This window comes from Peromyscus leucopus, chromosome 4 (genome assembly GCF_004664715.2).
Source record: "Peromyscus leucopus breed LL Stock chromosome 4, UCI_PerLeu_2.1, whole genome shotgun sequence".
Classification (NCBI taxonomy): Eukaryota; Metazoa; Chordata; class Mammalia; order Rodentia; family Cricetidae; genus Peromyscus; species Peromyscus leucopus.
In genome coordinates, this window is record NC_051066.1 from 8,444,469 (window position 1) to 8,470,420 (window position 25,952).

The 25,952-nt window shown below is 47.4% G+C and overlaps 1 protein-coding gene and 1 non-coding gene across 3 annotated transcripts; one reads left to right on the forward strand and one right to left on the reverse strand.

The window, feature by feature from the left end:
• Nucleotides 1–1,687: 1,687 nt before the first annotated feature.
• Tor1b (torsin family 1 member B) lies at nucleotides 1,688–7,392 on the reverse strand. Of its 2 annotated transcripts, XM_028884634.2 has the most exons (5): nucleotides 7,131–7,390; nucleotides 6,438–6,703; nucleotides 3,804–3,979; nucleotides 3,034–3,161; nucleotides 1,688–2,792 (listed from the first exon to the last, which is right to left on the reverse strand). In XM_028884634.2, the coding sequence occupies exons 1-5, from the start codon at nucleotides 7,324–7,326 to the stop codon at nucleotides 2,551–2,553; spliced, it is 1,008 nt and encodes a 335-aa protein (XP_028740467.1). In that variant the 5' UTR covers nucleotides 7,327–7,390; the 3' UTR covers nucleotides 1,688–2,550. The 2 variants fall into 2 exon arrangements, with proteins under 2 accessions (XP_028740467.1, XP_028740468.1); XM_028884635.2 differs by lacking the exons at nucleotides 1,688–2,792; nucleotides 3,804–3,979 and having other exon boundaries at nucleotides 3,078–3,161; nucleotides 7,131–7,392.
• A 15,769-nt stretch (nucleotides 7,393–23,161) lies between these two features.
• On the forward strand, nucleotides 23,162–23,269 carry LOC114703843. Its single transcript, XR_003736194.1, has one exon. It is a non-coding gene; the product is annotated as a U6 spliceosomal RNA (small nuclear RNA).
• Nucleotides 23,270–25,952: the final 2,683 nt, after the last annotated feature.

Below are 25,952 nucleotides of genomic sequence, written 5' to 3' on the forward strand. Positions count from 1 at the left end.
TGGGTACTGTGTTGGGCTCCTCGATGTTCAACTAAGAAAGGGAGCAGCGGGGTGACAGTGAAGAGGACTTACCTTCTAGACTTGTGTCCTGTGATGGAGCCATATTATCAGTGCTGCTTGAGAAGCCAGCTTAGTTATGCTGAGATCTGGCCCACAAACAGACTAGAATCAGGTTCTTTACCAGTCCTGGTCCAAAACAGCCAGCAGCTGGGTCTCCTCTCTCGAGCTAGGATGAAGACCGCTATGGCCAGGTAGATAGATCGCCATTAGGGGGAGGTTATGTGGTAGAAAAGCCCACCTCTGGCAGCCCTCTGCCTCTGAACTCCAGAGCCTGTCTCGGGAAGATAGAAAACTGAGAAATGTGCCCAACTTCGGCCTCTGTGCGTGCATGCATGTGATTGCCTACCCCTCACGTGTGCAAACATACCACACAGAAAAGCCAAGGGCAAACACTGATTGTGTGATTCGGCCAACCCGCGCATCCAGGTGTGGAAAGGAAGGAATACATGGGCAGCTCGAGCCCTCATTCTGAGCTCTGTGCTACCACACCAATGAGGGAAAACTTAGTGAAAGTGACATGTCACAGTGCACCACACTGGCTTTATTAGTCTGCGTTCATGCCTTCTTACAGGCAGGTCGGGGAGGCTGGGGCAGCCAGCCCGGCCTTTCTAAGTTACAGATCAGTAAGAGCAGTCCAAAGGTGGCCAACACGTGTCCACATTGCATCATTGTAAACAGAAAAGCTTGTTTCTTCTTGAGTAGGCACCCAACAGGTTATAAATGGTAACTTGGCTCCAACCCAAGAATATGGCATGACACTCAGCCTCACCTTAGCAGGCTTCTGTGTGCTTTCTACTTTGAGACAGGGTCTCTGTCTGGAGCTCGGCTGACTTCAAACGCATCTTCCTAAGTGCTGAGATTACACGTGTGTACACCACAGGCCTGCTATTCACTTGTGTAGCCTAGGCTGGCCTCAGAGTTGAGACAGTCCTGCTTGGCCTCCTAGGTACTGGGACTGAAGGTGGGCACCACCACACCCAGCTGACCTTGGCATTTTTAAAAGACTAAATGTGATTCTCTAGAAGGCATTTCCATGTTATAAAAATAGTCATTCTTCACATTCCATAAAAATACGCCAATGTTCTCATGTCTGCAGCTGCCTTGCAACTATGGCACAGAGAGGTTCACTTTGAGGCCGGAATCGCAGGCTTACTTCCTACAGTCAGAGCAGCCCGGCCTAGGACCTCACTCAAGGCATCACCCTGAGATTACACCCAGGATCCACCATAAACTGAGGACCGGGGGTCTAAAACTGTGCCCATATAGTTCCACTCTCTACACATAGACATTGACAATAAAACCTTTTTTTTTTTTCCCCTTTTAAGTTTCATGTAGCTCAGGCTAGCCTCAAACTCACAACCTGCAGAGGAACCCTGATCTTCCTGCTAGGATCATGCACATTGTGCCCCCATACCCAGCAACAATACAACCTGAGAAGACTAGGAATACTTATTCTATGTCCTTCCTAGGTTTTTGTTGTTTTTTGAAACAGCATTTCTGTGTAGCCCTGGCTGTCCTGGAACTCACTTTGTAGACCAGGCTGGCCTTGAACTCAGAGATCTGTCTTGTCTGCCTGGCCTCCCAAGTGCTTGATTAAAGGCGTGAGCCACCACCACTGGGTGCTTCCTAGGTTTTAAAATACATGGCATCTTATACTTTATTACCTAAGGTTTAGAAATAAAAGACAGGGGTTCTCTGGCGCTCACTAAAAAAAAAAAAGAAAAGAAATAAGACATGTTTTTTTTTTTAAAAAGGCATCTCTGGTGTGTGGCACTCCTCAGATGCAGTCAGCAGCCCAGGGGTGTGGCTTAGAGCTTGCTCTTCCTATGCATGTAACTGGTGCCGGACGGCTGACTTGACCTTCAGAGCAAGTGTAACAGGCCAACCCCAAAGTCCTCCAACGTTGACAGCCCGTTCTGACATGACCAGGGATGAGGCTTCGGTGAATCTAACAGTTGAGGAGACAGTGTCTGAGGCAGGCTGCAGCCCCTACACAGTGGGACACAGTCCACAGCCAGGACCTGAGCAGGCGCTAAGGTCCAGCCTCCAAGGCTCTGTGTGCAGTGTGTGACGGGCCTCAGAGGGAGTCCTCACTGCTCGCCCTGACGGTTCGGCCAAGGTCAAGCCCACATGCTCCCTCAGACTGAACCAGTGCACCAGCTTTAAACTGACAGTGCCAGCTCAGGGCAAGACTAAAAGCCTCGGGTGCTTCCCCAAGGCTGCAGCAGGGTGCTGTAGCCCGTCAGTGGCCTCTGAGGCACGGCTGCCATTGGCCTCCCGTGTTCAGATGTTCCGAGGCACTTGATTCACAGTAACAGTGTAAGGGTTCTAAACATTCAGCTGCTGCCAGGCAGCGTCGGCAGCATCCCCAGAGTCCACAGGTGCAAATGTGCAAAGCCCCAAGGGGGTCTTCAAAGTACTTGGGCAAGGCAAGGCCGTGGAGGTGGTGGGAGGCTCCCCTGAACCCTCCCACCCCGTGGGGTGAAGAGCTCAATGAAAATCCAGCCGTGACTGCACAGTCTTGCAGCCCTTGTCCGAGAAGATCTTCTCGTCCTTGGGGAAAAAGGTCATTTCATCCGCCACCCTCGTGACGATGTCTTCATCGACGGCAGCCCCTCGTGCCCGCATCTCTGCCCGCACACACATCTTCACGTGTCTGTACTCCAAGGGCAGGAAAGGGATAAAGTAGTCGATGAGGTTTTTGTCTATCAGCCCACTGTGCCACAGACCACCTGCGGAACAAGACAGAGGGTCCTGTCACTGCCACCTGGCCACACCGGATCTGATCCCAGTTCATTCTTCTCGTCTTTACCCTTCCAGAGACCGTCAAGTGACAGACAGGCGCCCTCTAACACTCCGAGGAAACTCCCTGGGGCAGCAAAGCCACAAGCAGGAGTGACGCCGGCTTCCTAAGCTGAGAAGCGGCAGCTCGATGCCGGCAGAACCCAGTGCCCCAGCTCCACATGGACTCACTGTGTTTGTTGTTGAAGACGCCCACAGACAGCACGGGCTCCAGGTCCTTCAGCTGGATCTCTTCCCTCTTCCTTCCTGCCCGCCAGAAGTCCAGGGTCGTCTTGGTGATCAGGTCTCCACCTGCATTACTGAGTTGGCCAGAGATGCAACACTTCAGTTATCCCCATCTCTTTGCCAAATACATTCACCCAAGGCTTCGTTCCTTTTCAAATGCTAGAACTGACCCCGGGGTCGCGGGCATGCTGAGTAGGTGTCCCCACAGCATCATAGGACACCCCGCTTCCGGGTGTGCGCCACTTCTAATGCTCCAAAGCCTTGTTGGTTTTTTGAGACAGAATTTTTCTATGTAGCCCTGGCTGCCCTGAAACTCTATCTGTAGACCAGGTTGGCCTTGAACTTAACAGAGATCCACCTGCCTCTGTCTCCTGAGTGCTGGGATTAAAGGCATGTGCCACCACCACTGCCAGGCTAGCGCTCCAAAGCTTTAATCCAGGACTGTTCGCAACATGCTACCAGACAAGGACAAAAAGAAGCATGTCTGCCTGCAAGGAATGTAAATGCTGTGTTTAGATTTTAAACACGGGCTGGCAGGAGCACCAAGTGCCTCACTGAGGGATCACTGGCTCATCCTCAAGCCAGTTTCTATGGCAGACTGACTGGGAAGTAAAAATGGCACATGAGCCATGGCTTGGCCAAGCCGGCAGCTCTGTCCTGGATGGCCAGAACCTCGTTCTAGCACCTATAGTCCCTGAGAAGCCTCCTTGGCTGACCTGAGGAAGATGAAGATGGCTTTGCGGTAGGAAATCCCATCCACCTGCTCATAGTAGTCTAGGAAGGGCTTGATTGCATCAATGATCCCGGGATGCAACTTATCCATCTCGTCAAAGATGAAGACGGAGCTGGCACACGCGCTCACATTGCCTCGGATCCACTTCTGGAGCTGGTCCTAGACCAACCGTAAAGAGAGGCACAGCTCAGAGGATGTTCCAGGGGATGAGGGGGAAGAGCCCCCTGGGCTTTGAGAAGCCAAAACCTGCATACCTGCCCCACACAACAGGTGCAGACACTTTCCAGAGGTCACCACAAGCAGAAAGGCACTAGCCATGTAAGCCTGGCCACCTGAGCTCAACCCCTGGGACCCACACGGTGGAAGGAGAGAACCGACCTCCGAAAGCCGTGTACTGACCTCCACATACATTCCCACAGTGTGCCAATGCGTGCGTGTGTAACAGCCCTCCGCCACAAAATGGGAAGTAGACAATCAGGCGGAAGCTGGTTGGCCAGCTCACCCTCAGCATATATACAGCAGCCTCAGAGAAGGAAGGAAAGAAGCCTGGAGTTGCTTCAGCCAGGCTATTCATCACAGCAACAGGAAAAGACACCAGGCACACAGAAATGACCACCAGATTCAGACCTTCGCCTCGCAGGGGACCGAGGCTCTGGACTGTTGATGCGGTGAGGACAGGTGCTGACCTGGCTGGCAGGAAAAGCCCTGAGCCACATCTCTAACCCTCTTGCTTTCTTGAAACACCCAAGCAACAGCCTCATATTCCCGAAATACGGGAGGCCACACCATGAACTACCCCTTGCAAATACTCTATCTTGAGAGAGCTATAATCCAGTTTGGAAAACATGAACATTACTTTGTGGTAGGAACTGTAGCCTGGTAGGGATAGCATTTCCTCAGCATGAGCAAAACATGATGTTTCTATCCCCAGCACCTTAAAATAAATAAAACCATTTCTTCCCTTTGGCACTCCGCCCTGCCTCATGTGAAGACAAGGATTCACTTTCATTTCCTTCCTCGATTGGGTTTCGGTTTGCTGTCCCAGTCCTTGAAGGACTAGCACCCTAAGACAATCATTTAAGTCGGAATCAGCCAAGGAAACGTGCAGAGCGCTCACAAGCACAAAGTCTGGAGGTTTGGCTCTTTGAGACGTGAGGGGTGGGAGGAGACAATGGGAATCAAAACTGGTAAGAGGAAATCTTCTCTGCACCCTGCAAAACACGCAAGCAAAGCCCAGGCTGAAGCACAGATGGAGAGCTTTAGATGAGGCCATGCCCAAGTCAACTAAGACTGCCCCACCTAACACCCAAGCCCTGCTGGGCAGGCTAATCCCTTTATGGGTGCCTGAGACATGCTAGAGACAGAAGGGAGGTGACAGTAGAGGCTGTAAGATAAGTCACCTTGCCTCTCTTGCCCATCTTTTCTCATTCCTGCCCCCTTCTCCCTCCCCAAATTCCAGGGATTGAACCTATGGTCTCACACACACTAGCTGGCTCCATATCCCGTCCCCCCCTTTTTTTTCTTCAGGACAGGGTTTCTCTCTGTTTAACCCTGGCTGTCCTGGAACTCACTCTGTAGACCAGGCCTCAAACTCAGAAATCCACCTGCCTCTGCCTTCCGAGTTCTGGGATTAAAGGCGTGCACCACCACGCCCAGCGGCTGGCTCCTTCTTTCAAGGTTCATAGCATCCCCTACCTCACTGGATTGTGGGAGTCTGTTGGAGTCCAGCTCTGACCTGTCGAAGAGTTATTGGGGGGAGGAGGGGAATGAGGAAATGATAGAAAGATAGGAGACACAGAGACACAGGATAGCTGCGGGAGAGCCCTGGGTCAATACCCAGCTGCCTAGTCGTTTACTCAAAAGGGTTTTTTTGTACAACACCAAGGGGCGAGGCAAAAGACTTCCCCTTGCTAGATCAAAGCATACCGTACAGTCAAGTGTAGACCCTTCAAAACACCTGGTAACCACACCTGTGGCCAAGTCATCCATTTATGCAGCCCTGCTGGGTAAAGCAAGCTCAGGTTCTCTGACCCAGAGTAAAGCCTTAATAGGGAGCCTCTGGGGGCCCCCACACTGGATTATTTTGGAAGAACAATTTTAAAAAGGAGAGAAGGCTAAATATGGTGAGGCACACCTATAATCCCAACACTTAGAAGGTGAAGGTAGAAGAATCAGAAGTTCAAAACCAGCCTCAGCTATATAATGAATTTGATGCCAACCTGGGCTACATGAGACTATCTAAGACAACCCCCCAATACACACAAACACATGTGCCATAAGATGGACAAAGTGGTGGATGCCTGTTAATCTCATCCTCAGAAAGCTGAGGTAGTAGGATCCCTAACATCAAGGCCAGCCTGAACTACATAATGAGACCTTAACTCAAAGTATAAATAACTACAGGCTAGGCATGGAGGCTCACACCTTCAATCCCAGCACCTGGGAGGAAGGGAGGGGCAGGTGGATCTCTGAGTTCGAGGCCTGCCAGAGCTAGAGTGAAACTGTAAACAAATAACAGAAAAGGAAGAAGCGTAGGGGAGAGGCCAGATGGAACCATTACAAGGCAGAGTGAAGCAGAGGCCAGAGCTGCTGAGCGGATAGCAATAGGTTTCCTTGCCTGGTACAGTTTTGTCTTCTGCTCATGAGGGAAGTGCAGAGTCGAGACGAAGAGGTGGACAAAGTTACTCTTCAGGCCTTTGGGGTAAAGGTTCTCAGCCACAATCTGGCTGACAAAATTCTTGCCCGTGCCAGCCCAGCCGTGTAAGGACAGAGTCAGTGGTTTCTTGGGATTTTTATTGTTCCTGAAGCCGGTCAGTGCCTTGAGAATCACTTCTGTGGCAAGGTGCTGTCCAAACAGCTTCTCCTCCAGGTCCAGCTTGAGGGCTGCGGAGGCCAGGCCGGAACAGAAAGAAAAATATACGTTACAAAAAGCACCCGAAACTGGCCAGAGAGGGGCACGGCTTAGCGACTGATCCAGCAGCAGCGTCTCTGCCAGGCTCCAGAACCCAACCTTAAGGATCTAGAGTCAGACCCCTAAGTGGCAGCGTCTGACAAGGAAGCTACTCGGATTCTTCCACCCAGGGAAAAGCCACCTCGCGGCTGAGCTCCAAGCTAGCTTTCCCGCCACCCCTGCGGGCTCGGAAAAAATGCAAGAGCCAAAGGCGGGCTTTCTGGACGGAGGTGCGCGCCTGAGGGGGCGCACAGCCGGCCCCGCTGCCTTCAGCTCCCCGGCGGCCATCGCAAGGCCTGCGAAGGTGTGGCGAGATCGGCCGAGTGGGTCCCCGCCCGCCCGCGCCCCGCAGGCACCTACCCGAGGCGTTGAGGGGCCGGTCCTCGCGGCAGCACTCGGTGAAGCGGCAGTACCAGTCGGAGTAGGACAGGTAGCCGGTGAGCGACACGGCCCCGATGGCGATGCCCACGCTCACCGGCTCGAACGCCATCGTTATGTGGGCGGCCAGCAGAGCCCACAGCACGGCCGAGCCCCCGAACGCCCCGTTCCTCCCCATCGCGCGCCACCGCCACCGAGAGGAGTGCACCGCTCGGATTCAGTCCCAGCTGTGCAGCAGACCTACTTCCGGTACGGCGCGTCACTTCCGCCTGCCGTACTGGAAAGGGGCGGGAGGCTTGAGGCGCCATCCTTGTGAGTGGCAGGAAACCCTCTAGGGACCTTCGAAGGCATTTCATGCCTGTCTTTTTTTTTTTTTTTTTGCATTTTAGGAAAATGTTTATTAATTAAATAATTTGTGATTCATAATCTCAACATGCAATGTTTGCGATCAAAAATATGTATTATCTGGTTTTTTTTCCTTTTAATTTATTTTACAATACCATTCAGTTCTACATATCAGCCACGGGTTCCCCTGTTCTCCCCCTCCCACCCCCTCCCCTTACCCCAGCCCACCCCCCATTCCCACTTCCTCCAGGGCAAAGCCTCCCTCCCCCCCCAGGACTGCGATCAACCTGGTAGACTCAGTCCAGGCAGGTTCAGTCCCCTCCTCCCAGACTGAGCCAAGCGTCCCTGCATAAGCTCCAGGTTTCAGACAGCCAACTCATGCAATGAGCACAGGACTTGGTCCCACTGCCTAGTTGCCTCCCAAACAGATCAAGCCAATCAACTGTCTCACCTATTCAGAGGGCCTGATCCAGCTGGGGGCCCCTCAGCCTTTGGTTCATAGTTCATGTGTTTCCATTCGTTTGGCTGTTTTTTTGTTTTTTCAATAATTGTGTAAATCCGAAATTTATTATAAGCCACAGTCGTCCTAGGGACCTCCATGCTATATATATAGCCTCCATGGTTCTATGGGTTGTGGTCTGGTTGTTCTTTATTTTATATCTAGAATCCATTTATGAGTGTCATGCCTGTCTTTTTTGTTTGTTTGTTTGTTTGTTTTTGTTTTTTTCAAGACAGGGTTTCTCTGTGTAGTTTTGGATCTCGCTCTGTAGATCAGCTGGCCTTGAACTCAAACATCCGACTGCCTCTGCCTCTACTGGGATTAAAGGCGAGAGCCACCCAGCTTCACACTTGTCTTTAAGAGGTCTTATTTGTTTGTTTGCTTTCTAGTTTTCTTTTTCTAAATTAAAATGTGCATATATGTGTATATATAGTATATGTACATATAGTATATATATATATATATATGTGTGTGTGTGTGTGTGTGTATATATATAGTTCCAGGGGTTCTGACACCCTCTTCTGGCCTCTGTGAGCATTGCACACACAACACATACATGCAAGCAAAACACTCATATACATAAAATAATTGAAAAACCATACACACAAAAAAAATAAAAATCGAAAAAAACCAAATGGGTTTGGAGAGACGGCTCAGTGGCTAAGAGTACTTATGCTCTTGCAAGGAAGCAAGTTTGTATTCCCAGCACCACCACCCCACCCACCCCCACCACCCCTACCCCCCCTACCCCCCCACCCCCACATCTGTCGGCTTATAACTGCCTGTTTCTCCAGGCATCCTCTTCTGTCCTTTGTGGGCACCTCCATGTATGGGGTGCGTATATATAAACTCAGGCACAAACATACACATAAACTAATACATAAATGAATAAATAAAACCAAACAATAATAATAGTGAGTGTGTGTGTGTGTGTGTGTGTGTGTGTGTGTGTGTTGTATGAGGCCAGAGGAGAATGTCAGATTTCTTGCTTTACCTCATCTTCCTTTGTGATAGGAAGCTCGGTGAACCTTGAACCTGGAGCGAGGGCTGTGGTCAGGACTCCCTGGCCGCCTTTCTCTCTGGTGGGGGTGGGTGTTACAGATGCCATCCCACCTAGCATTTGTCACGGGTGCTGGGTGTAGTCAGATTTTTTTGTCAGGACCCATGGTCCCCAATAATGACACAGTGACTTATTAATTATGAAAGCTCAGCTAATAGCTCAAGCTTGTTTCTAACTTATCTCTTACAACTTAAATTCACCCTTTTTTTTTTTTTTTTTTGGTTTTTCGAGACAGGGTTTCTCTGTGTAGCTTTGCGCCTTTCCTGGAGCTCACTTGGTAGCCCAGGCTGGCCTCGAACTCACAGAGATCCGCCTGGCTCTGCCTCCCGAGTGCTGGGATTAAAGGCGTGTGCCACCAACGCCCGGCCAATTCACCCATATTTTTAATATACATTTTTTTTTACATGGCTCGGTTACCTTTACTCTGTATTGCCTGCCCCTGCAGCTTCCTCCTCATCTCTTGGCCATCTCCCTTCTTCCCAGGATCCCCTCTTCCCAGAAATCCTGCCTAGCTCCTGGCCAATCAGGTTTTTATTAAAACAATCAGTGACACAACTTCACAGTGTACAAAAAGACTATTCCACAACAGCTGGATCTCCAACTCAGGTCAGCATGCCTGCACAGCAGGGGTTCTTACCCAACAGAGCCATCTCTACAGACCTACTTTTTCTTTCTTTTCTTTTTCTTCTTCAGCAACCACTCTGCTACTAAACTACACCCAAAATTCACAGGGCCTTTGTTTGCTTGTTTGAGACAGGGTTTCTCCGTCCCTGGCTGTCCTGGAACTCACTCTGTAGACCAGGCTGGCCTCAAACTCAGAGATCTGTCTTGTCTGCCTCTGAAGTGCTGGGATTAAAGGCGTGCTCCACCAATGACCAGCTCATAGGACCTTTTTAAAGAGCCCCTCAGAATCCCAAATTTGGGATTTGTCATCCTGTCTCATTTCCCCTGGACTGTGATGAGCAAGGCCTAGGGCTAAGCATCAGGGGCACAGAACACTTAGAGACACATGCTGGGGTCTGACAAGGAAATGCAGACATCCATCCATGCTGCATGTCCCCTGGCAGGCCCCAGGCTGCCTTCTGGGAAGACAGGAGTGCAGCAGACCAAACTGGTCCTGCTTTTCAGGACTTACAGGCTTTGTGGGAGGCAGGCAAGAGGACAAGGAACAATACTGAGCCATCAAAGTTCAGGGACCCTGGAGTAGGGAAGCTTTTGCCTAAGCTGGAGATTAAAGGTATTATCCAAACAAAAACCCAAGGAGTCGGCCAACCAAAGAACAAGCAGTGGCATGGTCTATTTAGAGAGTAGAGTTTGTAGACGCCAGTTTGAAGGGCTGAGACTGCTGTCCATTGCGGACGGAGAGTGTTAGGAGGTGAGGCTGGAGGGCAGCGCCGAGACTGGAAGGCAAAGCGTCTTCAGACGCTGAAAGAAGTTAGCTTGTGTTCTGGGGGAGAGTTGGGAGCCAACGCAGAGATCAGTCACCAGGGAGAGAAACTATCACAGCAGTCCACAGATACTTAGCCCAGGCTTTGCCAAGCTTGGCTGAGTTCTTTGGACAGTCAATCTGCAACAAGTATCTCATGAACTCTGACTGTGTGTCAGATCCAGCACCATATACAGTATCAGGCTTACATCAGAAGACAGGACAGGTGTGGTTCCTGACCTCACTACAGAGTCACTGATCATGACTGTTCTTATTTCTGGGGGTTCCCAGAAAGAGCTAAGGCTCCCAGGGCTCTTGAAGGCTGGTCTCAGTGACCTGTCCCAGTGGACTAATTAAAGAGATGATTAATAGTGAAAAGCAGATAAAGAGCTTTCATCAACATTAGGAAGAGGAGCAGATAAGGGGGGCCAGTGACCGACCCCAAGTCCATCTTCTGGACACTGACATGAGCTTTAGGTTCAGATAGAGGAGGAATTGGGACAAGAGGCACTCATAGGTAAGCACTTCTGGTCAAAGGGTGGTCTGGTTGATCATTATCTCAGTCTAGTTCTGGATGATGGCTCACAGGAGTCCATACTCTTTAAAGGGACAAGTCAGTTCCCAGGAGCTTGCTCCAGTCATCCCTTCAGAGACAAGCACCCTCACGGGATGGTGTGCTGGCTCGCCCATGCTTGCCATTGGTGTAGGTCCTTGTCATATGGATGTTGATTGATCAGTCCTGTTCCAGGAATCCAAGCTGACTGGGTCAGGACGGTGGCTGGAACCCACTTTGGCAGTCTGAAGTACAATACTGTAAAATCAGACAGTTAAGTCATGTGCAGTGGTGCACGCCTTCAGTCTCAGCACTCAGGAGGCAGAGGCAGGAAGATCACTCAGTTCGAGGCCAGCCAGGTCTACAGAGTGAGTTCCAGGACAGCCAGGGCTGCACAGAGAAATCCTATCTAAAAAAACAAAACAAAACAAAAGACAACAACAGAAACCCAAAAGACAAACAACAACAAAAAGCTGACAGTAGCTACCTGTAATCTCAACAACTGGGAGACAGAGGCTAAAACATTAGGAGTTAAAGGCCGCCATCCTTGGTACACAGTGAATTTGAGGCTAGTCTGGGTTACATAAGACCCTGTCTCAAAACACACATACACACACACACACACACACACACACACACACGAAGGAAGAAAGGAAAGGAGGGAGGGAGGGAGGGAAGGAGGGAGGGAGGGAGACAAGAAGAGAAGAGACACTGGGCCGTGGTGACTCATTCCTTTAGCCCCAGCACTCGGGAGGCAGAGGCAGGCAGATCTCTGTGAGTTCAAGGCCAGCTAGGTGTACAGAGCAAGTTCCATGACAGCCAGGGCTGTTATACAGAGAAAACCTGTCTTGAAAGACCAATAAATAAATAATTTTAAAAAAAAAAAAAAGAGAGCCAGGCGGTGGTGGCGCACGCCTTTAATCCCAGCACTCAGGAGGCAGAGCCAGACAGATCTCTGTGAGTTCAAGGCCAGCCTGGGCTACCAAGTGAGCTCCAGGAAAGGCACAAAGCTACGCAGAGAAACCCTGTCTCGAAAAACCAAAAAAAAAAAAAAAGAGAGAGAGACGCAATGAGATGCAATTGCAGGGCTTCACAGTGCTTTAGTCACCTCGAGGGACTGCCTCCAAGCAAGGAGACAGTGCCTGTCACATTCTGATCACTTCGGACCTATATTGAACTAGCAGGGGTCAAGTCCATAGAAGGGAGGGACCAGTTCTGTAGCTGAAATAATTCCTTCAGGGAGCAGCTGGTGGCGTGAGCTAAAAACACAAGCAGTGGCAGGCAGAGAAAGGGACTTGAGAATTGACCTGGAGCCAGGCCCAGGGCGTGATTCCTGGGGGCAGGAACACCATGGAGACAGATGGAGAACAGATGATCGGGGAGGACAGCGTGGCCTTCAATTGTTCAGATCCTATGGTCTTGTCTGTTTGGTGGTTCTGAATAACTGGAGTAGCCAAGACCTGAGGGCCATAGATTCAGCATCAGTTGAGGATTCTTGCTGCTCAGTGCTTCCAAGATGGTGCTGTTGTGGGATATTTGGACACTGTTGGAGTAGGACAGGCCCACAGGGTCAAAGAAATTGGCTCGAACCAGTTGCCAAGGTATATACATAATGTACTTCCTTATGAACCAACCTGGAGTCTGCCTGGGGGCCTAGCAGCAGGCGCTGTCAGAGTTTCTGAGCGTGCCCAGCCAATGAGGGATGACCACAAAATGCCACCAGTTTGGGACACAGCCTGGGTGCTGGGAGGAGGGTATATAAGGCCTTCCATGTTTTTAAATAAACGAGTCTGCTGTTTGCCTTCACCTGACTCCCGGTCTCTGTTTCACTAATGCCGCGCCTGCTCACCCCCTCCCCCAAGGGAGCCGTTAAGATCCAAGCAATATCTGATGGCTGAACATGGGGTTTCTGTTACTTTCTCTTTCCCAGCACAGGTTCTGGTCATCTCCCTCTCTTTACTCACAGTGCTTGACAGCGCCCCCAAGACGGTGTGTTTCAGTGAGAAGTCCCCTCAGTGTTATGTTTTTTCAGTCCCTTCAGCAGGTAAATGTTGGGACCCCCACTTCTTTCCTTCTTTTGTGTTGTCTGTCATGTTTGTCTGCCTGTCCTGTTAGGAAGGCACAGGTTTTTTTTTTTTTTTCTGTTTTGGTTCGGCTGGCACCTCCACATAAGGATTTACCCTCCAGGAGGTGGAACCAGGGCTTGGCTCCCAAATGCCGTCCCTTATCTGATGACACTGTGTGGGCATACGGCCGTAGCCTAAAACACCATGGAAGTCCCCCACTAAGCACAAGACATAAGGGTCCAATACAAACTGTCACCCTGTTGACTGCCATCTTCTGACTGTTGTTTGCTTACTGTTTCCCTCTAGAAGATGGGTCATCTTTTCATCACCCCACCACTTCCATGTCGGATATCTCTACAATACCTGAGGAGGAGGAGGGGGAGGAGGAGGGGGGAGAGGAGGAGGAGGAGACAGTTTGGGCCCAGAGAGATCTGTCATTAAGTCATGTGCTGCTCCCCTCTCTACTCTGTCACCACAGGGGCAGCTATGCCTTCTCCACAGCATTCTTGGGGTGATCTACCCCAGAACCCGGCTGCCTCAGGAGGTGGCTCCTCTCCTGCAGTGCCAGGCATCTTACAGCCCTCACGGCCTGCACCACTGTCAGCCCACAGGCCCATAGAAGCCTTCCCAGGCAATGTGGGCCCAATGCCGATGACCGGCCCTGGATTCCCACCCCCACAGCTGAACTCTCCCTCACCCGTAAGGCAGTCAATGAGTCAGGCCCAGATTCCCCCTACTTTCAGCAGGTCCTCCCTCAATGGTCCAAGAAGTTACAAACTTACTTCAATTGGTACCATTTGCTTAAAGCTGTGTTAGAGCCTGCAGTCTATGAGGATCAGGCAGAATCCCAGGATGAACATCTTACTTAACATCCTGGTGACCTATGATATGCTCACAGGGCTTGGGGAATATGTCCCTCCTGTGCACCAGACACAGATTGGCTTGAAGGCTTATTTTGAACAGGTCTCGGACCTGGCCTTCAAGGCCCTCAGAGCCTGTCCTCCCCGGGATCCCTTGGCTTACTTTCACAATCTTATCCAACAGCCAGGGGAGCTCTTCACTGACTTCCTGGCCCATGTCAATGAGGCCGTAGAGCAGAGAGTGGATGCCGGCCCCACTAGAGATATGTTGATTAAACAGCTGCCTTGGGAGGGGCTCAGTGTCCAAACCTGTAATGTGGTTGCAGCTGTGCAGAAAGAGGACACACATAAATGGGTGCAGGCCACCAGAGATCTCGACCCCGACACTGGTCCCATCGTCGCTATTACTGCCTCCCTGGACACTCTCCTCACTGACAGGCAGCTTGCTGATGACACCCCAAGGGCCGCCAGGCAGACAGAACTTGCTGGGGATGTGGCAAACCAGGCCATTTGTGGTGTGACTGATCCTGGGCAAAACCTAGGACCCAACGCCCCAGATGCAATAAGGGATGTCATTGAGCAAACGATGGCAGGTCGCAGCCTGCCGAAACACCAACCCCTTTAAACTCCAGGCAGGGCACTTATCTGGGGTCAGAGACAGAACAGCCACAATATTAAACATAAAGGATAGGCAGTGGTAGCACACGCCTTTAATCCTAGCATTCCAGAGTAGAAATCCATGTGTTCAAGGATATAGCCAAGCATGGTGACTCACGCCTTTAATCCCAGACAGCGAGCCTTTAATCCCAGGGAGTGATGGTAGAAAGCAGAAAGATATATAAAGCGTGAGGACCAGAAACTAGAAGCATTTGGCCTGGTTAAGCATTTGGCTGGTTAAGCTTTTAGCTGGTTAAACTTCAGGCTTTCCAGCAGCAGTTCAGCTGAGAGCCATTGGGATGAGGACTCAAAAGCTTCCAGTCTGAGAAAATAGGACCAGCTGAGAAGTTGGCCAGGTGAGGTTAGCTGTGGCTCATTCTGTCTCTCTGATCTTCCAGTATTCACCCCAATACCTGGCCTCGGGTTTGATTTTATTAATAAGAACTTTTTAAGATTCCTGCTACAGGCCACTGTCCCCATGATATCCACCGTGACTGAGCCCCCTCCCCATTCCATTGACATGGCTCTCAAGAAGTATGGGTGGAAGAGTGGCCTGTAATTGAACCCGAGCTGTCAATCCTAAAGGAATCAGTTGCAGAACAGCTAAAGACAAGGCACGTAGACCCATCCACAAGTAAACATGACACCCCCATACTTGTTACCCCAAGAGATCAGATGCTACTGCCTCCTGCAGAATCTTCATGTAGTTAATGGTCTAATGGGAAAAACGGAGTCTACACTGCCAGGCCTCCCCTACCCTAGCATGATTCCTCATTATTATTTATTAGTTTTAGATATTAAGTATTGCTTTTTTCAAATTCCCCTGGCACCGCAGGATAGAGATCATTTTGCCTTTACTGTATGGAAACCCAATATGCAAAAACCAGCCAAGAGATATCAGTGGACTGTTTTGCCCCCAGGAAAGGAGAATAGCCCCACTATTTGCCAATTATGTTTCTCAAGCTTTGGTCAATGTCCCCAGGGATGTCCTTTTGATCCATTATATGGATGATCTCCCCCTGTCACACTCAGATGCAGCCTTTCTGCAAAAGACCTCCAGGGGAGTATTAGAAGATCTTACATTGTTACATCTGATGGTGGCTCCAGATAAGATCCAAATGGTACCCCCATTTACCTTTTTAGGATTTCCCATTGCTAAGCAGGTCCACCCCTTTCCTGTAAATTGGAAATGAAGGAGTTGTACTCACTCTCAGAATTACAATTATGAGACATGGTCAATTGGCCTTGAACCTTTCTTACCCATCCCTGACCAAGAGATGAGATACCTCTCTCCATTGTTGGAGGGCCTCACCTGTCCTTCCACAGGTTAGGCTTACCCAAGAAGCTAACGAGTTGCTACAGAAGGTTTTGGTCATTCTAGTCACCTCCAGCCTGCAACACCATGATCCCCAAAGACTCTTACTAGCAATGGCTCTCTGGACACCCAAGGGATTTTTGGGAGTGATATGGCAATCTGAACCCCTTATATGGATACATCAAGCATATTCTAACCTGCACCAGGTCACTACTAAGTTTGACCAGTCTTCCCAACTCGGCCTTAAGGTAAGGATGCTGGCACAGAGAACATATGAACAAGAGCCAGCTAAGCTTGTCTTCCCCTTTGCTTTAAAGAACACCCAGTCCCTCTGGACAGATTCTATCTCATCCCAGGAAATAGTTGCAGGATTCACGGGAACTATTGACATTCATTTGCCAAAAAACAAGATCTTAGCAGAACTCCTCACACTTCCAATAAAGATGTACAGGCAGTTCATGGGCTGGTTTTTCCTTGAGTCAAAGACTCACTGACCCCCATTGCCAGCACCATGCTGCTCGTACAAGGTGTCCTAAATCAGAGGACTGAGCCTTGGTACCTGTCACATGTTAGATCTCATTCCAAATTACCCGGAATATTGACTCGAGGAAATGAGGTCACAGACACCATCATATTAACAGCCAGTATGGATCTCCTAGAGCAAGCCAGGGCTCTTCACCACCATTTCCATCTGTCTCCGCAGAATTTGCATAGACTTCTTCCAGAATTACTGGTTTCCCAATGTTAACGTTTGTCCTGGGAATGTGCACCTTGCACCCTCCTTAACCCCTTAAGACCGCTTCAGTGCACAGGGTCAACCCCTGTGGCTTGTTGCCATTTGGCAAATGGATGTTACACATTATGCTCCTTTTGGCATGTGCTTACACACATGCTCTTAAAATGTTAATGTAGTAACAGATACCTGTTCCTCCTTTGTTTATGACCTTGCCCTTTCTGGGGAGAAGCTGTCAGTGCTATCAAGGCCCTTAAGTCATCCATGGTAGTTATGGGGGTACCTTGGGCACTTAAGACTGACAATGGCCCTGCCTATGCATCTCAATTCAATGACCTTCTGAGGTCCTGGAAGATTTCCCTTACCACTGGCATTCCCTACTATCCACAGGGACAAGCCATTGTGGAGAGGACCAAGAGAACTCTTAAGGAGCTGCTGGCCAGGACTATCTAGCCAGAGGCTAGGAGAGATCCTCATCTGGCCTTAACAGAAGTCCTTCTCCATATGAACTTTCTCAGTTTTGATTACAAGGAGCTCAGCCCAGCCTACAAGCACTGGGCATCTCTGCCAAAGAACACACCCCTGCCCCTGGTGAGATGGAGAGATCCTATCTCTCTCCAATGGCAGCCACCAGCCCCGCTGCTAACCCGTGGGAGAGGGTATGTTTGCGTTTTTCCTCAGAGTGACACTACTCCCATATGGGTCCCAGCAAGAGATGCGCACCCGGCCACAGATCAGCCTGCTTCCACCAAGGAGGAAATAACCCAGGGTGGGTAATGTGTATACTCCCCTTTCTTGTTCTCATTGCCCCTCTAAAGGCTGAAGACTTGTGGACCCTCGCTTTTCCTCATTTTGTATGATGCCTTTTGAGATGAGGAATGTTAGTTTAGCAAGCCGGGAGCTAGCTAAATGTATTAAGGGCTCAGGGTCAGCTAAGTTTCTATATTATTTATTACAGCTAACACATGAAATTTTCTAATTAAATCAGACAAAGGCAGAGGTTATGGCCTTTGACTTATTTATTTATTTATTTATTTATTTATTTATTTACTTACTTATTTATTTGGGTTTTCTGAGACAGAGTTTCTCTGTGTAGTTTTGGAGCCTGTCCTGGAACTCACTTTGTAGCCCAGGCTGGCCTCAAACTCAGAGATCCTCCTGCCTCTGCCTCCCGAGTGCTGGAATTAAAGGTGAGTGCCACCACCGCCCAGCTGATTATTTTTTGAAAGGGTTTGGCATAATATAAAAAGGCTGTTTGATCTCTCCTACATTCTCACTTATGCTTTGATTGGCAGGGTGGTTTTTTAATCTTTCTCCTTTTTAAGTGTCTCCTACAGCACATCTGGCAACAACAGGTGGCCTCTAAGGAGACTGTACAGGTGTTACTGGCTCTTAGACATCCAACTCATAGTCCTCCACAGGAGGCTAGGCATGCCTGGCTTTCTGAAATTCAGAAGACTATTGCCTGACCCTCCCCACCCAGGAAGACTCCCCAGGGATGGACGCTCTTTGAGGGCTGATAGTCAATGACTAGTAAGAGCTTCTTTGGGGGCTGGAGAGACAGCTCAGCAGTTAAGAGCCCTGGCCGCTCTTTCAGAAGTCCTGAGTTCAATTCCCAGCAACCACATGGTGGCTCACAACCATCTGTAATGGGATCTGATGCCCTCTCCTGGCATAAAATTGTGCATGCAGATAGAATATTCATATACATTAAATATATAAATCTTTTTTTTAAAAAAAAAAAAACAAAACAGCTTGTTTGGCAAGCCAACCTAAGATAGACACAATCCAGTTGCTAAGCCCCGCCCCCCCTGAGGTGGGGTCAACAAGGCTGGAGCAAAGAACTCTCCCACTGAGCACCCACATATTAAAAGAGTAGATACGTAGTAGGACAGGCCCATAGGCTCAAACTAGTTGCCAAGGCATGCACATAATGTACTTCTTTATAAGCCAACCTGGAGTCAGCCTGAGGGCCTACTGTCAGAGTTCCTGGTCACTGTCAGAGTTCCTGAGCATGCCCAGCCAATGAGGGACAACCATGCAATACCACCAGATTGTGACACAGCCTGGGTGCCGGGAGGAGGGAATATAAAGCCTTCCCCATTATTAAATAATAAGTCTGCTGTTTGCCTTCACCTGACTCCTGGTGTCTGTGACATTGATGCTGTGCCTTCTCACCCCCTCCCCCAAGGGAGTCGTTGGGATCCAAGCAACACACTGTGTGAAAATGTACTGTTGTGACTGGTGTAATAAAAGCTGAATGGCCAATAGCTAGACAGGAGGTACAGACTGGACATCTGGGCAAAGGGGTGGGGAGGAGAGAACTCTGGGAAGAAGGCGGAGTCACTAGCCAGATTCTGCCTTCTTCTTCCCAGAGAAAGCTGCATGAACAGTACAGAGATGAAGTAGTGAGCCATTCAACAGAATGTAGATTAAAATAAATGAGTTGAGGGCTGGAGAAATGGCTCAGAGGCTAAGAGCACTGACTGCTCTTCCAGAGGTCCTGAGTTCAATTCCCAGCAACCACATGGTGGCTCACAACCATCTGTAATGAGATCTGGTGCCCTCTTCTGTATACATAATAAATAAATAAATCTTTAAAAAAATAAATAAATGAGTTGATTTAAGTTATAAGAGCTAGTAGAACAAGCCTAAGCTAAGGCCAAGATTTCATAATTAATAAGTCTCCATGCCATTATTTGGGAGTTGGTGGTACAGAGAAAGACTTGTCACATAATGCCTTCCTTCTGTGTCCTCCATGCAGAAGGTAAAAGGACAAGGAAGGCCTCACCAGTGTTCATCTTATGTGTAACAGCTGAGGACGGAGCCAGACCACCTCTCAAGTCTGTGTGTGTGTGTGTGTAGCTACACATGCATCAGAATGTTTGTGTAGAGGCCAGAGGTCAATGTTTGGTATCTCCTGAGAGAGAGAGAGAGAGAGAGAGAGAGAGAGAGAGAGAGAGAGTGAGAATCTCAGTACATAGCCCTTGCTGACCTGGAACTAGCTATGTAGAACAGGCTGGGTTTGAGACTTGAACTCACAGAGATCTGGGATCCACTTAAAGGATTTTATGACCATGTTGTACACCTTCTCTTTTGGGTTTTTCTTTTTGTTGTTGTTGTTGTTGTTGTTTTGTCCTCCACCTTCTATTTTGGCACAAGATTCCTCACTGAGTCCGAAGCTCATCAATTTGGCTAGACAAGCTGCCCAGCGATCTCCAGGGATCCACCTGTCTCCATCCCTCCATCTCCCATTGCAGGGTTCCGGGGCAGGCATGCAGCAGTGTCTGGCCCTTTTCTATGAGTGCTGAGGGTCTTCACTCGAGTCCTTTGCCATTCGAGCCACCTCCCAGCCCCCTTGTTCTTAGCACGACTGCGGTGGGAGTTTAAGTCCCCACATGGATCTTAGAGAGCAGCTTTCCAACCGCAGCAGCAATCCGCTATGTTTACAGGACCCTGCGTGCTTTGTGATCTCACTAGTCACAGGTACCAGTGACTAAGCTTTCATGACTCCATAGTGCCACTCCAAATCCTCCCAGAAACTGTGGCAACACCAGAGTCAGTGAACCTTCTCTTTCAAACAGGCATGGCCTGAGCAGGCTCTCTGGACTTACGAAAGTCAGAGCTGGGGTCATACCTGTCACTTCCTCTGCATGGCTGGCATGTGTCATTGGTCCCTCAGTAACTTCAAGAAGGAAAAACACCCCCACCCTACAGATAGGGAAACTGAGGCACAGGACATTGCCATCACATGTCCAAAGTCACTCAGATAGGAAGAGAGGGACCAGGGCTGATGCCAAGGCTCTGGGCTGCTTCTCTACCTCCTGTGGCTACACTCCAAGGGACACACTAGGCCTGCCCAACTGCATGCCTGCTCTCCATCCTGGGACCAGCTGAAGAACAGATAAAATGACAAATACCTGTAGTTGGATTCTTTTACTCCTTGTTCTTAGGGGGCTCTCACCACCCAGCTCCCAAATAAATACATGCAGATATATTCTTACTTATGAATGCCCTGCCTTAGCTTGGCTTAATTCTAGCTGGCTTTTCTTAACTTAAAGTATCCCATCTACCTTTTGTCTCTGGGCTTTTACCTTTGTCTATTCTATGTACCTTTCTTTCCTTCTTTCTCCGTGGATGGCTCCTGGTGTTCTCCTCTCCTCCTTTCCCCACTCCTCCCCTTCATTCTTCTATTTATTCTCTCTAACTGCCAGCCCTGCCTATCTCTCCGCCTGCCTACCTATTGGCCATTCAGCTCTTTACTAGACCAATCAGGTGTTTTAAACAGGCTTTTACAGAGTTAAACAAATGCAACATAAAATAATTGTGAGAGGCCAGCTCCCACCTTTTCCAGGGTTCCTATGAGGAAGAGAGAGGGATAAGAAAATATTAGAAAGATAGCGAAGACGAGAAAGAAAGAAACACAGGATAGCTTTGGGAGGACCTGGGTCAATACCCAATGGCCCCTTCTGTCTCTTCAAAAGGGCTTTTTATAACAATGCCAAGGGGTGGGGCAAAAGACCTCCCTCTTGTTAGATCAAAGCACACCACACAGCCAGGTGTAGACCCTTCCAGACACCTGGTAAGCATGTCTGTGGTCAAATAATCCCCTATGCAGCCCTGCTGGGTAAAACAAGCTCAGATTCTCTGACCCTGAGTAATTTGGGCCTCCACAAATAATGCAATACATCTTTGCATCATTAAACAAATATCCCACAGCATAAACAAATATTATTATTGGTCTTAATAATAAAAACCTGAAGCCGGGCGGTGGTGGTGCACGCCTTTAATCCCAGCACTCGGGAGGCAGAGCCAGGCGGATCTCTGTGAGTTCGAGGCCAGCCTGGGCTACAGAGTGAGTTCCAGGAAAGGCGCAAAGCTACACAGAGAAACCCTGTCTCGAAAAACCAAAAAAAAAAAAAAATAATAATAAAAATAAAAACCTGGAGTCAGATATTGGAGTAAATGCTGAAAGATCAGAGAAGTAAAGGAGCAGTTAAAGTCACCTCTGACCTCCATGACATCTCAGACCAAAAAGGGGCTGAGCTCCTGCCATCACCACCTTATATTCCTCTCTCCACTCAGCCATATCACTTCCTGTCTCCTGTCTATATGGACCTCCAGACCTCTATGGCTAACTAATGGCTAGCTCCACCCTCTGATCTTCAGGCAAGCTTTATTTGTTAGAGCACAAACAAAATATCACCCCATTTCTCCCTTTTTGTCTATAATAAGAAAAGAAGGTTATAACTAATATAAGAAAAACCACAGGGCTGGAGAGATGGCTCAGTAGTTAAGAGCACTGGCTGCTCTTCCAGAGGACCCGGGTTCAATTCCTAGCACCCACAGGGCAGTTCACAACTGTCTATAACTCCAGTTCCAGGTGTTTTGACACCATCACACAGACATACATATGGGCAGAACACCAACGAACATAAAATAAAAAATAGTAATCATAAATAAAATTTTAAAAAAGGAAAACTATGTACAATAAGTACAATAACTATATACAATATATACAGGTAATAAATACATCAACAATGTCAAGTCCATAAACATTTGACAAATTCAGACAAAATATTCCGTATTTATCCTATCTTGGTGAGTCCAAAAGATTGTAATTCACTTTCTATTCTACTTGCATTACCAAAACTATCTTTTCATGTCTCTCAACCCTATACACTTTACACTTCTTTGGTGGATTTCTTTTCTGAATCTGGTAACAAGGAAAACTATAACTATAACTATAAAGTCTCCAACTCCATCAGAGACCTGAGAAGAAAATAATATTACCTGAGTAAGCAGGAAGTGCAAGCAAGCAACTTCCAAAAAATGTGAGGAATGACAGAAACAGCTGGATGCCTGGACAGTCACCAAGGTTCCTCTGTACTGTTGGGGCATCCATCTTTGGCCTACAGGCCTAGAATATCTGACAGACTTTTCTATGAAGCAGGATATTCTGAAGGGCTGTCCTGCCTTGTCTTGGTAAAGTTTGGCAGTCACTTTCTTTTGTGTCCTGCTTGTCCAATTTGGACAGCATACTGTCAGCAGTCCAGGCAAGGGCTCTTTACTGCCCAGTGGCTAACTTTTGCCACAAAGAATGTATACTCCATATGGAGTTTCTTTGATTCCCATCATAACCTATGTTATTAAAACATCTTAAATGCCATATTAAGTAGATCTCTGAAGTGTTTGAAGATGACCTGTCTATCTAAAATACATCTCTGTTTGACCTTGAATAACATACCTAATATGACAAGTGACTAATTACTAACTTGCATTTTCTTATTATCCTAAATAGTTGATAATAATAACTTTCAAGGACTTGAAATTTGCATTACATTGTTAAATGAGTTGTGTAGGTACAATATCTTGAACAATAGCAGAAATGTATGTACAGTATGTTCTAACAAAAATAATCTTAAATTTGTATCAATATACAAAGATTCACATCAATGCAAAAATTTTTAAACAAGTAGTTATTTTTAAAAATAGATTCGTGCTCACTTCGGCAGCACATATACTAAAAATTAGAACGATACAGAGAAGATTAGCATGGCCCCTGCACAAGGATGACACGCAAATTTGTGAAGCGTTCCATATTTTTGATTGGCTTGATCTGTTTGGGAGGCATCTATGCAGTGGTACTAGGTCCTGTGCTCGTTGCATGAGTTGGCTGTTTGAAACATGGAGCTTATGCAGGGTTGCTTGGCTCAGTCTGGGAGGAGGGGACTGGACCTGCCTGGACTGAGTCTACCAGGTTGATCACAGTCCTAGGGGGAGGCTTTGCCCTGGAGGAAGTGGGAATGGGGGATGGGCTGGGGGGAAGGGGAGGGGCAGGAGGGGGGAGAACAAAGGAATCCGTGGCTGATATGTAGAACTGAATGGTATTGTAAAATAAAATAAAAGGGAAAAAATTGTTTATAAAAATAAATAAATAAATAAATAAATAAATAAATAAATAAATAAATAAAATAGATTCAATAATCTACCCTTTTATCCTAACTTATCTACATCCCCCTGTGGTAGCATTGTGTTCCCCAAAATATTGTGTACCCTAATAAACTTATCTGGGGTCAGATAAGCCACTAGATACTTAGAATAGGCAGTGGTAGCACACACCTTTAATCCTAGCATTCCAGAGGCAGAAATCCATCTGTTCAAGGATACAGCCAAGCATGGTGACTCATGCCTTTAATCCCAGAAAGAGAGACTTTAATCCCAGGGAATGGTGGTAGAAAGCAGAAAGGTATAGAAGGTGTGAGGACTAGAAACTAGAAGCATTTGGCTGGTTAAGCTTTCAGGCTTTCTAGCAGCACAGTTCAGCTGAGATCCATTTGGATCAGGACTCAGAAGCTTCTAGTCTGAGGAAACAAGATCAGCTGAGAATTTGGCCAGGTGAGGTTAGCTGTGGCTTGTTCTGTCTCTCTGATCTTCCATTGTTCACCCCAATACCTGGCTCAGGTTAGCTCTTATTAATAAGACTCTTTAAGATTCATGCTACATCCCCCTTTTTTCTTTTCAGAGTAGATTCAATAATCTATCCTTTCATCCTATCATTTCTATGGGCCCTTTTTTTCTTTTCAAAACAAGAACCCTGAATCTAATTTCCTTTGTTCAGATTTTTACCTGACTATTACCAATAACAACTTATAAGCAACCACCCTAAACAATGACAAATATCCGTAACCCACTGAATGACCAAAAACTGCCTGTCCCACCTCTTGGAAATGTGGGCATCATGTTCTTAAAATTACTTCCTGCTGTTTGGGGGCAATGGCATCTTTAGGGGACTCTGAAAAAAATGGGATAATTATCAAGTCCTGGGAGAGCTAGCTGAATCATTTGTTGTCCAATCTCCGAGTAATGGGAAAATGCAGGGCTTGTCTCAAGTCCTAGCTAGAGTAGTCTGTGAAGCTGACCATCTCAGCTAGCCATCTCAAAATTGTCCTAAGCAGTTTGTAGTCCAAAGCTGATCTTTAGGTAGTATTTGTCAGCTTAATGGTGTTACCATAATCCAGGTGGAATTGTTGTTGTGGGGCCCCATCATCCTTTTGGAGACTTCAAAGATGGCTGTTAGTTATGGTCTTGGTTCACTGCAGAAAATGTAAACATTTTAAATGTCATATGTAACAGATCTCAAAAAGGTTAAAGGATCAATATTTATTATGTAGATCTAGAGTACAAAAACTTAATTCCTAGTTACTTGACAGAGATTCAAACCTGAAATCATGTACAGGAAGCTAGATAAGTCCTTTTTCTAAAATTAGTACACCATATGACCATTAATATCACAACAAAAAGTTTAAAGTATATATTAATCTCATAAATTTTGATATACTATTCATAGCTTAAGAAAGTTTTAAAGTAAGGGTTGGGAATTTAGCTCAGTGGCACAAGGCCCTGGGTTCGATCCTCAGCTCCAAAAAAAAAAAAAAAAAAGAAAGTTTTAAAGAGTCAAAATAAAACCAAAGGATCATGAGATTAGTGGCAATAGGGGTTGGGGATTTAGCTCAGTGGTAGAGCGCTTGCCTAGCAAACACAAGGCCCTGGGTTCAGTCCTCAGCTCAAAAAAAAAAAACCCGACAAAAACAAAACTCTTCCCCATCCCTAACTTTGGGGAGGTTCGAGGTTCCCTTTTGACAGGTTATAACTGATCAAATGAAAAGCATTTATTATTTGTATAAGTTAGTTTAAACTGAATGGTCACACTGGTTGATGAACTATCACCTCTTCTAATTAAGAGGTTTTTCTTGTTCAAATCAAACCTTTATCAATTTTGATGGTATCCTTAGCTTTTCTTCTCCTGTGGAAACAAAAGCAAAACCTTTTCCTCAACATAACACATATCCTGGTTCCCATTCTGAGATCAACACATCTTTAAAGTATACAGGCTGATTTAATTCCATAGTTTGTTTTTTTTTTTCTATTATCCAATGTCTCTCTGCAGCTGTTTTTACTTTCTCCCTAGCATTTGGAAAATTCGGAGTTATTAGAGCATTATGCAGTCTATTTCTGGGGGTCTTTTTTACCCCTTTCTGTTTATTTAGCATATCCTTTAGAGTGTGATTTGATTTGATCTTTCTATAACTGCTAGTTCTGTAGGATTGTGTGGTATGCCTGTAATATGCTTTATATTGTAATAAGCAAAAAAAAAAAAAAAAAAAAAAAAAAAAACCTGTTTCATTTTACTAGAGACATATGCTGGGGTATTGTCAGTTTTAATTTGTACAGATATTCCCATGATGGCCATGACTTCTAATAGATGTGTAATTACAGAATCAGCCTTT

Bases quoted from the DNA above. Each gene is read 5' to 3' on its own strand.
- Tor1b (XM_028884634.2), bottom strand. From the start codon at position 7,326: ATGGGGAGGAACGGGGCGTTCGGGGGCTCGGCCGTGCTGTGGGCTCTG. The intron at 6,704-7,130 runs GTAGGTGCCTGC...TGGCCTCCGCAG, and splicing joins CCGGCCCCTCAACGCCTCGG to CCCTCAAGCTGGACCTGGAG. The intron at 3,162-3,803 runs GTCAGCCAAGGA...TGGCCAACTCAG, and splicing joins GCCATCTTCATCTTCCTCAG to TAATGCAGGTGGAGACCTGA.